General features: G+C 39.5%; 1 protein-coding gene across 5 annotated transcripts in view; it reads left to right on the forward strand.

The window, feature by feature from the left end:
- The window catches only part of tln2b (talin 2b), a 96,734-nt gene that overhangs the window by 69,531 nt on the left and 11,721 nt on the right, over positions 1–15,482 (forward strand). For 3 of the 5 annotated variants that reach the window (XM_044124214.1, XM_044124216.1, XM_044124215.1), the window contains exons 32-49: positions 962–1,051; positions 1,170–1,292; positions 1,839–1,982; positions 3,457–3,642; positions 3,790–3,930; positions 4,541–4,722; positions 6,445–6,577; positions 6,689–6,790; positions 6,931–7,101; positions 7,355–7,501; positions 8,098–8,199; positions 8,373–8,492; positions 9,088–9,234; positions 11,118–11,284; positions 11,467–11,650; positions 11,977–12,102; positions 14,193–14,309; positions 14,780–14,965. In XM_044124214.1, the coding sequence (XP_043980149.1) occupies positions 962–1,051; positions 1,170–1,292; positions 1,839–1,982; positions 3,457–3,642; positions 3,790–3,930; positions 4,541–4,722; positions 6,445–6,577; positions 6,689–6,790; positions 6,931–7,101; positions 7,355–7,501; positions 8,098–8,199; positions 8,373–8,492; positions 9,088–9,234; positions 11,118–11,284; positions 11,467–11,650; positions 11,977–12,102; positions 14,193–14,309; positions 14,780–14,965 (2,568 nt within the window). The remainder of the gene's footprint in view (positions 1–961; positions 1,052–1,169; positions 1,293–1,838; positions 1,983–3,456; positions 3,643–3,789; positions 3,931–4,540; positions 4,723–6,444; positions 6,578–6,688; positions 6,791–6,930; positions 7,102–7,354; positions 7,502–8,097; positions 8,200–8,372; positions 8,493–9,087; positions 9,235–11,117; positions 11,285–11,466; positions 11,651–11,976; positions 12,103–14,192; positions 14,310–14,779; positions 14,966–15,482) is intronic. The other 2 variants (XM_044124217.1, XM_044124218.1) reach the window with 1 other exon arrangement.

Genomic DNA, 15,482 nt, shown 5'->3' on the forward strand with positions numbered 1-15,482 from the left:
TTTCTTATAGCTTCTAAAACTTTACGTTAAAGTCTTATAAGTATAGAATCCTTTTATAGTCCTGTGTCAGCTGAAGTGCATACTTCTATTTTCGCCTATAATAAATCTTTGCCTGATTGCAAGAACTGCAAAACCGTGAACTGAAATCTTAGCATAGGATTTAAGGCTAAATGGAATATAAATTTACATTGCTTATTAAAGATAAAGCAAACTTTCTTTATAACATATTTTTTGGATGGACCCTTCTCAAAGATCCCAACAATATTAAGAGTGAGTTATTCTGGGTACACCTTAGATCATGGTTGATTCTGTGCTCTCATTTGTGTTTATGTGCTAATAAAAACTGCCATTTTTTGCACAAAAAACTTTGATTTAACATCTTGAAAAATTTACTTTTCACGAGATACAAATTAATTGTGAAAGGGTATTTGGAGAATTTTGATGATTTCTGTATTTTTACAGATTTTTTAAAATGTTGGGATAATGCTGGTAGTTATTCCCTCAAGTAACTTTGCTTTATATATAACTATAATCATTTAACCTTTCTTAATTTAGGACATTAAGATATTTGTTTTAGTATTTAGTTTTTGGGTGGCAACTGTCCATTATTCTTGTATCTGATTTCTCTCATGAGGCCCGTGAAGAGTAACAGTAAAAGTGGTTGTGCTGTCTAAACTTTAGGATCCAAAGCATTTTACCTTATGAAGCCTGTGTCCAGTTTCTCAATGTTATTACTCTATTACCTAACTGAACATTAATTTCAACACCAATAAACTTTAATTAAAGGGACTGATTGATATAATTTATCTTTGTAGCATCATCTCATATGTGCTATTTATATTAAATGGCCATTTTAATATATGAACTAACTGCCTGATAGATTTACAGTGGTGTTATAGCAGAAATGTTTATTGATGTGTTCACAGTGGTTCAAGTTATTAACATCTCCATCTGTGCGCAGGCTGTCAGAGGTCTCCTAGGCAACCCCAACGAGCCAGTAAATGAACTCTCTTACTTTGACTGCATCGAAAGCGTCATGGAGAACTCAAAGGTACTGGCATTTAAAATTATTCAGACCACTGTATACATTAATAGTCAGAGGTATTTTATGCAATAGACAGTTTAACATCTAATTTGTCTATTTCTTATTTATTTTTGATGCGGCTCAGGTTCTGGGGGAGTCAATGGCAGGCATTTCTCAGCACTGTAAGACAGGTGATGTTTTAGCCTTTGGGGAGAGTGTGAGTTTGGCATCCAAAGCATTGTGTGGGCTGACAGAGGCTGCAGCACAGGTGAGATCACAGCATCGCACCAACGCACTCTGGGTGATACCCGGCTTCTGCTGTCATTTCAGATTTTATTCTGTTTACTGTGTTTGCGATTATATTTTCATAACTAACCAGACTGCATTGAATTCATTTTTTTATTTTTCAAAGCAGCGCTACATGAAAAGAACCTAAGGCATCATGACAGGGTTGAAAACACTCAAATACTACTTGGAGTCTACGGGGGAGCTTTGTATTGAGTAAATGAGACTCAGGCAGAGTGAGGCAGGTCTTTTATGAGGATTTTACAGTCTGCCACTCTTAAAACTCTAAAATAGCATCCTCATGTTGTTGCCTTTTCAAGAAAGGAGCAATTTTTTGTTCATAGTAGCTTTTACTATACAAAAGCTTCCATATTACATGTTATAAATGAAACCAACCTTGCATAGAAGTTGTATATGGATTTGCACTTATTCATGTCAAATTCGTCTGTAATAACCATTCCAGTTTGCTGGTTAAAAACTAACTCAACCAACACACTTTTAACTCTCTCTGTTTCTGTCAACCCTTTAGGCCTCTTACCTTGTAGCTGTTTCCGATCCTAATAGTCACTCAGGTCATGAAGGGCTAGTGGATCCTATTCAGTTTGCCCGAGCACATCAAGCTATACAGACAGCTTGCCAGAACTTAGTGGACCCAGCCAGTAGTCCCTCACAGGTAAGATGATGTATCTTAATCTGAAAGACACCACAAAAGTTATTTTCTGGCATGTGGTGGTTGCTTTCTGTGCCTTTGTAAATGAGGATGATAAAATGCCTGACCTTTAACCTTTCTAACTATGAAAAGTAAAGCACTCTAAAGACATTGCATTCATTAACTTGTTGTTTACAATTTTACTGTTACAGAGAAATATGGTGGCCTTTTGCTCTCCACTCTAAACCCTAGCTTGGCAGCATTTTGTCTAAGCACAGCCCTCAGCCATTTAAGCTACTGACAGGTCAACTGAATAAACATTGATTGTGTTGTTGCAGTGTAATTGTGCGCTTTAAGAACTTGTGTTAGGTGTTACCTTGAGAAGCCCCATTATGTTAAACACTAAGCAGGAACAGACAGACTGTTGGAACAAAGAGTTTAGGACATTAACGCTGCAGTAGGTAACTTTTTATAAAAATGTACTTTTTCCATATTTGTTAAAACTGTCACTATGTCCAGACAGTAAAATATGAGTCAGATAATCTGTGAAAACTAATGCTCCTCTGGCTCCTTCCAGTCATCCTACCGCCATTTGCAGAAATACACCACTCCCGGTCAGAAACGGCAAATCATAGACTGGAGGAATATCTTGGTAGTGTCATTCAGCACATATAAAGCTCAAGACTGCCAATGAGCTGCCGCTGTGCTAATGGTGGAAAATCAACCTAACATTACAAAACTGCTGATTTCTTGAGTTCTCAGCAGACTCCACTGAGGAGGAAGGGCTGTAGCACATCAGAGAGCAAAGGGGAGGAGCTTGTAAGGTGCGCTAAGTCTCAAGACTCCCTGCATCTTTGATCTGACTGCCAAACGTCTCTAGTCTCTTTTCATATGAACCATGTTAGAGACAGGGACTCGACCCTATGTTTTAAGCATGAATCGCATGATTTTAGCAAGCGTTAAAATCCTGTTGTTTGAACACGGATGCCCATTTATATGTGTAATCTAATCTAAAAAGTGTCCAAAACAATTCATTAATCTCCTTATGTGTTGAGTGGAATGTAAATTAAGCAAATAGTAATATTAAAACCAAACAGCACATGATTTAAATTTATAACCTTTAGTAATACTGTGTAAAACAAGATTATATGCATCCAATGATACATTTCAGCCATTGTATTCTGGGAACTTGACTAGCACTTGCCCTTTAAAGAGTTTATGAGACATGAGACTTGACCCTCAGAGATTTTAGTCTTGCCTTTGAATTGGGGCAAAACAGTTGAGAGTTGACTTGGAAAATATAATAATTTGGTATCCATATCTATGAAACTAACATATTAAATAGGAACACAATTTGGTAGTTTTAGTGGGTGATAGGTACACCACAAACCTCATGTGATTTGAAGTTATTGTTGGCCTATTGGAAATCCCTTTTGATATTCCAGAGTTACCTGCATTTCTAAACTTGTTTGATGTTTGTTGTTTATCTGTCCATAAGGTCCTGTCTGCAGCAACAATTGTTGCCAAGCACACCTCAGCTCTCTGTAACGCCTGCCGTCTAGCCTCTTCTAAAACCTCCAACCCTGTGGCTAGGAGGCAGTTTGTCCAGTCAGCCAAAGAGGTGGCCAACACCACAGCCAACCTCGTCAAAACCATCAAGGTCAACTCCCCAACTGATCAAAACGTTGAGTGTAAATTTGTTACAGATTATTTTTGTTTGTCTGTGGTTGGTCAAAGGAGATGGTGCAGATGTGTATGTATACTTCAGTTACTTTCAATTACAAGACCAAAATAGACAGATATATTTTCATGCAACATTTTCTCTTTACAGGCATTAGATGGCGATTTTTCGGAGGACAATAGAAATAGGTGCCGTGTTGCCACAGCTCCACTCCTTGAGGCTGTAGAAAACCTGTCAACCTTTGCTAACAACCCTGAGTTTGCAAGCATCCCAGCTCAGATCAGTAATGAGGTATTCATGCGTTGTAATGATCCTATGGAATGGACCATTCTTCATTACGTTGTTTTAATAGTTATAGATGCAAATGAGAAATCCAAATAGAAATGAAGGAATATCTCTTATGAATTTCTTTATTTATTTAGTATTATGTATTTAGTGGTAACTATCTTCCTATGAGGCAGCTCTTCACGAAAGTAGAGAATTTGACCAGAGATTACATTTTGTCTTTCGTTCTCTTTCACTGTCAAAATTAGATCAAAGATGGATTTTGGTTTTCCATCTTAGCAGCGCAGCGCTTGCACAGTGCTCTAAACGCTTTATGGCTGTAATCTGTTGGAGGGCAGTGTTTAGCAGCACTTGCTCTCACTACAGCTTCTATAATCTTCAGCTTGTTAATCTAATTGTCAAGGGAGGTTTTGGCTCGTATCATAAAGACTAAAGGTGTTAGTCTCTACGTCTGTGTAAAGCTGCCTTTCTAATCTCATCCCTCCATTTGATTGCACGTTTGATCTCTCCAAGGTAGTCAGAGAATATTAACAACTCTGTCAGAGCAACATGGCTAGCTGCTGGCTGTTCAACCTGGGCTGTTGATTCACTCACACAAATCCTTTCATGTCTCCAGGGCTCGGTGGCACAGGAGCCTATAGTACGCTCAGCCCGTTCCATGCTTGATAGCTCCACTTACCTCATAGAAACGGCCCGCTCCCTGGTCCTCAACCCCAAAGACCCCCCCACATGGTCCATTCTGGCAGGTCACTCCAGGACGGTTTCTGACTCCATTAAAAGTCTCATCACATCAATCAGGTTAGTAGGATCCTACTTGTCATATGTTTCTGCACAATTCTCCTGGATCAAGGACTTTAGGAATGAACTCATAGCTGGAGAAAACACCTCGATTCTGAAGCTACAGGACGTCCTTCCTGATATCTATTCAAGTTTGCAGTAAATTGCTATTCTCAGTAACCATAATACCAACTGCTTTGTACTAGGTTAGTTAGCTGCAACAAATCTCCCCATGAGGTGCTCCACCCATCCTCTTGACTTCAACTGGATGACTGGTCATCAACTTGATGACCAGATAATCTAAGAATAGGTTATCATTTCAAAAAATGCTTTTCACATCATTACGGGATGAGAAATATTGCCACTTTTTCATTTAGAAATGTTTTACATGTGAGTGTACGCTGCTTGCCTGTTGACCTCTTAGTGATGACTCCTTTCTGTCTCCCCTCCTGGCAGGAAAAGCTTGATTACAGAATAAACAGAGGTTAATCAGTAAGCTTCTGTAAGAAGGGAAATAGATTTTTCTTTTGTGGGAGTACAGGTATTCATTTTTCAAACTTTAAAAAATATATATATACAGTGTATAGCAAAAATGTTAGACTATTTTGTTCTTTTTATGTTTTGTTGCACCGTAATGACAGATTTCAGTGTGTTTTATTTAAAAGATAAGCGCAAATCAGTGCGTAGTTTTCATTCAGTTCCTCTAATTCAGTATTAAGAGAACACATTTCTCTGCAGTTACCAGCAGAAATCACATTGGCACATCTAGAGATTGAAATTGTTGCAAAAATTCTTGTCAGAAATTCTCAAATTCAGTCAGATTAGTTGAAGAGCGTCTCTAAACTTAAATTTTCAACTCTTTATACGGAATCTGACTTCCAGGTCAGGCTTTGACTGCTCCTTTCTTGCACATAAGTACCTACTTATCAGCTTCCTTGTCCTGGCTAAAGAGAAGCATCTCCACAGGATGATTCCCACATGTTATGTTGTGTGTCCAAAAAGATCAGCTTATCTCACATGTATCACACATAAGCTGTGATATAAGCTTATACCAAGCTTATATCAAGGCTATATCGCTGCTTGGTATAAGCAGTGATATATGCCTATATCACTGGGGGATGTAGCATATCCCCAAAAAATTTCTATTCCAAGGACTTTTCTTCAAATACCAACTGTCTTTTGGCAGTTATTTATAAATGTCAAGATTGTGAGCCACACAAATAATTGATGACAGACTATCCTATCTGAGCTTTAGATCTCTGCAGTTGCTCCACCATTACCATGGGGCTCTGGTTAATTGCTTTATAAGCTAACTTCTCCTCAGTTTCATCCCTGACCTATCTGATGTCTTCCTCTGACTATATGATGCTGTGTGTTCACTAGTGTTCTCTAACAAATCACAAAAAATATGGATTTATACTGAGTTGAAATGATACACATTTAGATACTTTTCACTTGTTAGCAGATTTTTGAGTGTAACTGGTTTATTAATGAATATCAGAACTTACATGCCACACTTTTAACTTTGTTATTTGTGAAAAAATGAAAAGCATGTTCTGCACCAGTTTGGGTTGGTTCATCATATGTAATCCTAACATGCATAGAATATGTGAAAAGGCCCAAGAGGTATAAACACTTTTTTGCAGGGTACAGTAAGCCAGATTTTACTTTTTTACTTTGTCATTTTTTTTATCATAGGCATATAAATCTTTTGCATATATATTTCCATATTTCTGGTGACAGGGACAAGGCTCCGGGGCAGAGGGAGTGTGATTACTCCATTGATAACATCAATAAATGTATCCGAGATATTGAGCAAGCCTCCCTGGCTGCAGTTGGGCAGACACTGCCCTGTAGAGATGATATCTCCATGGAGGTGAGTGCACATACCCCATCAACTGTGCCCTATTTAAGAGAAATAACTGGGGATCTGTTAGCTTTTCTGTTGTGGCTTCAGCTGTAATTATCTGCTGGTGTGACTCAACAGGCACTCCAGGAGCAGCTGACATCCTCTGTGCAGGAGATTGGTCATCTGATTGATCCTGTCTCCACAGCAGCCCGAGGCGAAGCCGCCCAACTGGGACACAAGGTGCTCTTGTCTGACCGTGTAGCTCTTCATCCCCTTTGGATTCAGAACAAAAGCCCATTATAGTTGGGCTTTTTTTTCTTTCTATTTTTGTTCTTCGATCCTTTTCTTTTCTCACATATCTCTTAAACACATTCTTGCAGGTGACTCAGCTGGCTGGTTACTTTGATCCACTCATTGTGGCATCAGTGGGCTTAGTCTCAAAACTGCAAGACCATCAACAGCAGATGACCATCCTGGATCAAACCAAAACGTTGTCTGAATCTGCCCTTCAGATGCTCTATGCTGCCAAAGAAGGCGGAGGAAACCCAAAGGTGCACAGTTGCTTCTTATAGTCTTTACTGTAAATGAATTTCGGATAAAAACTGTATAGTTAATGAAATTCAAATTAGATAATTTAAGATTAATTTTGCTTAAAATAATTTCATGACCTACATTTAAAAATTAGATATAGTGTGGCCTCGCATTTTAAATATTCTGTGGTAAGACACCAGCCAGAGTATGACACAGAATAGTTAGTTTGGAACAACTAAGATAAGCAATCCTGATCAGTCTTTTCCTCCCCAGGCATCCCACACTCATGATGCCATCTCTGAGGCTGCACAACTAATGAAGGAAGCTGTGGACGACATCATGGTGACTTTGAATGAGGCAGCAAGTGAGGTTGGCATGGTCGGGGGCATGGTGGAGTCCATTGCTGAGTCCATTGGCAGGGTGAGTAAGGGCATCTTTTGTTCCAACTGTGCACCTCTATTTTTTTGTGATGTTTCAACAGTCAGTTTATAATTTGTCAGAAGGATGACTGTGGTTTACCCCAGGTAAATAATTCTGTGGTGTCTTTGTTTACAATTATTATTATGATCCAGTGGAGATGTGAGCTAAGACTTATCCTGCAGGGACGTCAATATGTTGACAATGGGGTTAATAATTAAAAGTGATCTCCACGTCCGCATAGGCCTGGATGAGATATTTACCTCTTGATTTGTTTTCTTGTAAAAGCTGTGTTTAATAAAAAACTGTAAAATGACTGCTATCTGTTGTCTTATCTTTTAACTGCATTTTATTTATTTATAAACAATCTGAACCGCCTGCTGCTTTCCACTTTTCAGAGGAAGACTTGCATTGGTAAAGACAAACTATTTATTAATGACATTTCCAATGGTGCACGTGACATTCTCCTGAAATGTTTTCCAAATAATAAAATATTTAAACAGCACATCTTGACAGCCTACCTTTCAAGTTCCTACATATGTAAGAGTACCTGGAATAAAAATAAGCAGGATATCTAAATGAATTCTTGATCCTAACAGCTTGATGAAGGAACTCCTCCTGAACCCGAAGGATCTTTTGTGGACTACCAGACGACCATGGTGAAGTTCTCCAAGGCCATCGCCATCACGGCACAAGAAATGGTGATTGTAATACAAAAGCATTTAAATGTGTAGAGCTACAGTCAGTAGACATTGGAATCAGCGAGTTTGTGCACAGAAACAAAGACTTTTACTTCAGTTCATCTTTGCTCACAATGTCTGAGAAAACATTATTATGTTTATGATGAAAATATGTTTAATCTTGCTTTAACCAGATGACCAAGTCTGTGACCTGTCCTGAGGAGCTCGGTGGCCTTGCCTCTCAGGTGACTGTGGACTATGCACAGCTTGGACACCAAGGGCGCCTTGCTGCAGCTACTGCAGAACCAGAGGAGGTGAGCTCCTTGCTGTTGTATTTAAAAGGATATGTGAGGAAATATTACATACTTCAGTCTTTTTATGTGGCTCTGACATGTCTCCATTTTTAATTAATTTTAATGGATTTCTCACACTCTGATGAGCGCAAACGCTTTCTATTCTTAGATATTCTTCACAAACTTCACCAACAACAGGAGATCAAACAGAAAAAATGTCCCCTCAGCATTCATACTTTTGCAGCACCCACTTGTTCTCTTAAATCTTTTCTGATCTATCCTGAGGATGGCTATGTGCAAATATACCACTAATAAGCACAGCAGCTCTTATCGTATCTTGTATATAACAAGCTGCTTGAAGCCCTGTTGGTTGCCATAGTGACAGGCCGCTCTAAAAGCCTATAGTGATGCTTGTAATGAAGTACCACCCACCCATGAATTGCAGTCAGGAAATTAAAGGTGCAGTGCCAGCGTTTCCTCTCTGAGGGTGCTTGAAATGTTCCATTTCGCACCTCTCAGTAAGAGATCCTAGCTTGATGGGTGATTGTTATTTTTCTAGCATGACTCAAACAAGAAGACCAATGCTGTGCAAACACAAGCCGTTTTGTGCTTTCAGGTTGCTTTCCAGATTAAGACACGGGTGCAAGAACTAGGCCATGGATGTATCTATCTGGTCCAGAAGGCTGGAGCTCTGCAGCTCAGCCCCACTGACAGCTTCTCCAAGAGGGAACTCATTGAGTGCGCCCGAGCAGTCACAGAGAAGGTAAGCAGCAATAAAGTCAGAAACTGGTAAAGGAAACCATTCCTTGTTCTTTATCTGAAGAAAATTTAAAGCTAAAGTTTACAATTAAAATTTCACAGAAAAATCTATGGGGTAACTAAAGCTTATGGACAAGAAATGTTCTCACAGCTTGATATACTTGCAGAAACTTTGAGCAACAGAATGAGCAAAACAAATATGTGGAAGGCTGTTAGTCTCCTATGAAAGTAGAGTAATACTGAACCTGAACCTACATATGGCTTGATGGTTTGGTTTCTGAAATTATTCATCACTGTCTGATTTGTCATATCTCACCAAACTGTTTTTAAAAGATTCCACTGTATGCTGTGTTTTCATGTGCAGATATGTAACAGTGGTTGAAAATTTGACCTTTTTTGTCAATCTAGGTGTTACCAATAAGAAGGTGTGTTTAATATATTGTGGCATATTTGACATATTTGACATATTTGACATTGATTACACCTAAAAAGCTCATTAGTATTCATTACAACTACAGCTGTGGTATTTAAAGACTGCTACAGGTGTTTTTTATATAGTAGGCTATATTGAAATCTAGGATTATGTAAATTGCTTTCTGCAGTAGTTGCCCGGTAGCTATTCTTCCAAACCAGTAACAGTCAGTTACTCCAGTTTCAGTGCAGGTGACGTCACAACACAAGTTAAATGATGTGAAGACCATAATTCCTGAAACATGTAGAAAAACAGACACTGAGGAGGTTTTCCTTCTTTGAATACATTTGCATTGGCTGTTTTTTGTCTTACGAGGAATTAGTCACCATTCACCCATCCATTGGCTATACCCACTTATCTTTGTAGGGTCGCGGGGGAGCTGGTGTTTATCTGTTTATCTCCACCAGTCATTTGGCAAGAGGTCAGGTACGCCCTGAATAGGTCACCAGTCCAGTTGTAGCTTAGCAAGCATTCTAGTTGTTTGTTGTGTTAGGCTGTGCCATCTGCTGGCATAAATTGGTAAATGCAATGTAAACCACAAACTAAGAAACGTATTTTAAAGTCTATTCTCTGAGTGAGCCAATATAAGGACTTTAGATCTCATGCACTCTATTTTCTGTTTAATAAAGATAAACATATTTATGAGGTTTTGTTGAGATATTAAATCTTTAGTCTTGAAAATGTTCTCGAAGTGATAAAAGACCGACTTTGTAATTGTCTTTATGTGTCACTGAAAGTTCAGGTTTGTCTAACTCCCATCAGTACGCACAGATTTAATGCCTGATTAGTTTTTAGCTGAAATAGCTGAATCTTTGTGCTGAATCTTGATAGTTCCTCCTTAGGTCCAAAATAATAAGTTAAGTTTTATTTCTATTCAGTTGGAGAACATTATGGCATATCTACCTAGATTTGGTCTATGCATCTGCTGAGAGCTTGAATTGGTTCTTTGTCACCTGATGACATCGCAATGTCACCAGTTTCCCAAGATGAAACCCATAGTTATGGTAATTAATCACTACTTGTTACAATCTGAGCTAGCAGGAGCATGTAAATATTAAATGAGAGGGGTCTCAGGATGGAACCCTGTAGCTCTAAAGAGGGACTTTGTGGAAATAGGCTGTGCTTTTAGAGACCAAGCATTTAGGCACCCCTGAATGAGAAATTCAAGGATTTCTCAAACACGCATGAATGGATCAAAGCAACATTATAACACTCAAAAAAAAAAGTCTCAAAAGTCTGTTTTACATGATATTCTCCCCCACCATCTCCTTAAATTTAAGGGGAGTTGAGAGGCCCCCAAGAACCTCATCTTTACTAGGGCTGCTGGAATGTGATCTGGTTGTGGACCTAGTTGTCTTTCCAACTCTCAATAAAACATTTCAGATATTGTTTCTGTGTGTTGTTTCATGCTTCAGGTGTCCTTGGTGCTATCAGCACTTCAAGCAGGAAACAAAGGCACCCAGGCCTGCATCACAGCAGCCAGTGCTGTGTCAGGAATTATTGCTGACCTGGACACCACAATCATGTTCGCCTCAGCTGGAACTCTGAACCCGGAGAACGAAGAGTCATTTGCTGATCACAGGTGCCTCTGACCTCCATCTAAAAAGCCATTGAGAAACTGGGCTTGAATAAAGAAAAAGATCTCTAAAGAGAGAAGTGTTTAAGATCTTAAAACTGTTGAGAGGGCCTCTCTGCTTTGTTTTATTGTTGGTGCTTCATTACGACTAAGGAGCAGATTGTCACACAATGTGTCGCGTCCCTCAGGGAAAGCATCCTGAAGACGGCCAAGACGCTGGTGGAGGACACCAAGCTGCTGGTGGCGGGAGCTGCGTCCACCCAGGAGAAGCTGGCTCAGGCTGCACACTCCTCAGCCAAGACCATCACTCAGCTTACCGAGGTTGTCAAACTGGGGGCGACCAGTATGGGATCCGATGACCCTGAGACACAGGTGATGAAAATCGACAGTACACTAATAAAGGTTTCTCCTTTTCATGTAAAAAAAAAACATCTGGTTTTTTATTATGGTTTTATTTAATAAGAATCTGCTCCTTTTTTGTATTTTGCATCCTGTGTTAGATTCTCTTTGACTCCCATTTCATCCTACATTGTGCTTCTTCTTTCCCCTGAGTGCATACCACTATCTCTGCTTTCCACTAAGTCTGAAGTATCATGAGTAGCTCGGAGCGATAAGTGCTAAATCCTCTCCCCAAAGCACAGCCGATAAGCCTACACTCTGACCATTGTGCTTTATTGATTCCACCTCTATACCCTCAGGTGGTTCTTATAAATGCAGTGAGGGATGTGGCCAAGGCTTTGGCCGAGCTCATTGGTGCCACCAAATGTGCTGCTGGCAAAGCACCTGATGACCCGTCCATGTATCAGCTGAAGAGCGCGGCCAAGGTACAGAAACAGAGCTCTGAAACAGATGACTGTAACATCTCTTTAAGAGGTGGTTTTATTTCACAGAAAGCCCGATTGCCGATGGCAGGAGACTGCTGAAATGCATTCCGCAAAAGCCCTCTTTATATTATTACCTGTAGATTGATGCATGTGGTAGCAATATGCTGAGCTTTTTTTACAAGGAAGATGTGACAGCTCTTATCAGAGTCTTTGCTTTCTCTCTCATATCTGTGGAACTTGAGTTGCCACTGATATATTGTGTGTGTGTTTGTCAACATAGATGAGAGCACCGGTGTGCCTTACAGAAGCTCTTAAGAGATGTGACTTGGAAGTGCAATGTGTATAAAGTAAAACAGTCTTTGTGTACTTTAGAGATAAAAGCCTTTTTTTTTCTTCATTTTATTTTTTTTTATTTTTATGAACTCCAGTTCTAATTCTGTACAGTTGCCCATACTAAAAAGAAGACTACACTGTTAATTAGAAATATATTAAACAAAATACAATGCTATGAATTTTATGGATGTCATATATAAACTTGTGTGACAAAAATAGTCAATTCAGGATTGCAGAATCCTTGGGTGTCAATGAAAGTCATAAAGCTTTCATTTATTTTTACCTTTTTGTTGGCTAGATATTTTCTCCTATTAGGGGCAAGAATTGTCTCAACCATATAATTAATCCACAAAAATTGCTGGTGTCATAGAGAGCGACATGTCCTTTCTATGGCAAAGAAAGGTCAGGAAGAAGCACAAGTCCTTCATCAGCCCAAAGGAAAGATGTGTTTTATCTTTTAGTTTCATTCTGGTGCCTTTATGTCAATGTTGCCTTCTGCTTCTGACAAAGAACAAACTAATTTAAAACTCTTATTAGACTTTTGAATGCTGGTCCTGAGTAATTCTGCTGCAGCTCCTGTAGAAATTATTATTTTTATTGCTGTATCTTAATTTTAAATGCACATTTTGTACACATCATAGCTGCAGCCTTGGTTTTAGCTGTTGTTGGCACTTTTTAATTACTGTATGTATATTGTATTTATGTCTGCTCATCGCTTTTTAGAATGTACAAGGACTGGGTCACTGTAAGCAAATTGTCCTTCGATGGTTCATGCATTTTTCTGACTTCTAAAACCTGAAAATGTGCATCAATTAAAAACACCCTCCCATGCAGGATTTGGGGGTTTTGTTTCAATGGTGATATGTGAACTTAAATGCTATTAAAAGTACACTTATAAATGAGCAACAATTTGGTGTCAAGCAGTCTGATAACTGATCCGAGAATGATTTCTCTAGCATGTCTGTTTGGGCCAATCTCTATAATTAAATATCCCTACAAAGTAATATAAAAATATTTCTGCATATTAAACAGCGGTTATCTAAGGTTCAGGTTTTGTTAAGCTCACTGACACAATTTCAAGTTAAATGTGTGTGCTTTATTACAAATCTTAAGACATGCCTAAGAGGTCCCAGTTGCCTGAAAAATTTCCATGCACTATTGAACAACAAAGCTTGCTGAGCACTTACATAAGGATCCAATCAATTAAGAGTCTTCTTGCAACACAGCCTCTGGTGCTTCTAAACAGATCCAAACAAAGATCTGATTTGAAAATGTTGTTGAATTTCTTCTCTAAATGTATATTTTTTTCTAATTTAAGTAAGTGCCAAACAAGCTAGCACACATAGCTGTTGCAACAAGATTAGTTGAGTTTTCTCATCTAAATGGAATTAGGCCCACCCATGGATGTGTTCATGTTGACAGATTGGTTCAGTTCCTCCAACATATGGTGACCTCTGAACAGGATACCATCAAAGTCCTGGCGGTCATGTTTTTCAAATTCCAAAGTTAGAGTTTACTGCAGTTTACTGAGCACGGCGCAGAGAGAAATATGTGGCACAACAAGTCAGTTAATTTGTTTCTTTTTAACAGGATTAAATTTGAGTATTTTTAGCAGCAAGTAGGATTATACACAGTGTGATTATCAGAGAAACGAACAGTTTAAATATTTTGTGTAATGAAATTGTTGGCCTCAGTGGAGGAAGAACTATGCCTTCTGGTTTAAGTTCAGGCCTAATTTTTTCTCTCATCAATGACAGGTCATGGTTACCAACGTGACTTCTCTTCTAAAAACAGTGAAGGCAGTGGAGGATGAAGCCACTCGTGGCACAAGGGCACTGGAGGCCACCATTGAGTTCATAAAGCAGGAGCTGACAGTAAGTGCATCTGACAGGCCAAGACTCTTCTTTATGGTCTGTTGAGAGTTAAACATTGAGAAACAGCCTTTCTGCAAAGCTGGGTCAGGGATATCTGTGTCTATTATTCTGAACAACACAGGGAAGCTTTTTGTTCTTTTTTCCCCTTTATTATCAGTCCAGCTCTGTTCCTTCTCCTCTCTCAGCCCCTGCAGGTTTTCCCACAGCTCTTATCAGGGTCTTGGTAACGGACACAGCCAGAGTGAGAAATGAAGAGGTTCCAAGAGCTTGTTTTTATGTAATTTGCTTCTAATCCTTATCAGAGGACCTTTAGCTTCAAGGGAGTCTTACAGCGACTCCCTTAAGTTCATATTATTATGCTGCCTACATTTCTCATACGTTTTCTGGACAGTATACTTGTGTAAACTGTGTTCACTTTCTCTCTGCGCACATACCCTATCGCAATTTTGTGATTCTCTTCTTCATGTCAGGTGTTCCAGTCCAAGGACGTCCCGGACAAGTCCGCTTCACCCGAGGAGTTCATCCGCAACACAAAGGGCATCACTGTGGCCACAGCCAAGGCCGTGGCTGCAGGCAACTCCGCCCAGCAGGAGGACGTGATCGCGACCGCCAACCTGAGCCGCAAAGCCATCTCTGATATGCTGACTACCTGCAAGGTGCTAATCCACTCCACCCTGCCAAAACAGGCCTCACACAGACAGCACCAGGCTGGCAGGGAACATGTGAACTTGAGCCTGCTGAGAGCAGATATGATCGAGTCGAGTTTATTTTTTGGATGCTACTGCGGGAAGTGACTCAGTGTTCAAAGTCAGACAAGAAAGCAGGATATACTCGTCACCCGCTGAGCAGTTTTAAGAACACAGAAATTGATGGATGACTGAGCAGCGCAGGCTGTCTTTTTTCCACATTTAAACATCAGCAAAAAATTGTTGTGGTGACTGAATTTTAAGTGGAGGTGGTAAAATCTGAATTTTGGACTGATTTCAAGATCTTCACTTTTAGTAAAGCTAAACCCAACAGCACAGATTTTAAGTGATTTCAAACTGTAAGAGGTCATAGACAAGTAGTCTTGCCACTGTGTGTGTGAATGAGTGAATGACAGAATGTGGTGTGAATCACTTTGTGGTCCTCAGCAGCTGATAGAGAGCTATACAAACAAAGGCCATTTACCAT

Source organism: Gambusia affinis, linkage group LG08 (genome assembly GCF_019740435.1).
Source record: "Gambusia affinis linkage group LG08, SWU_Gaff_1.0, whole genome shotgun sequence".
In the NCBI taxonomy this organism is placed as follows: domain Eukaryota; kingdom Metazoa; phylum Chordata; class Actinopteri; order Cyprinodontiformes; family Poeciliidae; genus Gambusia; species Gambusia affinis.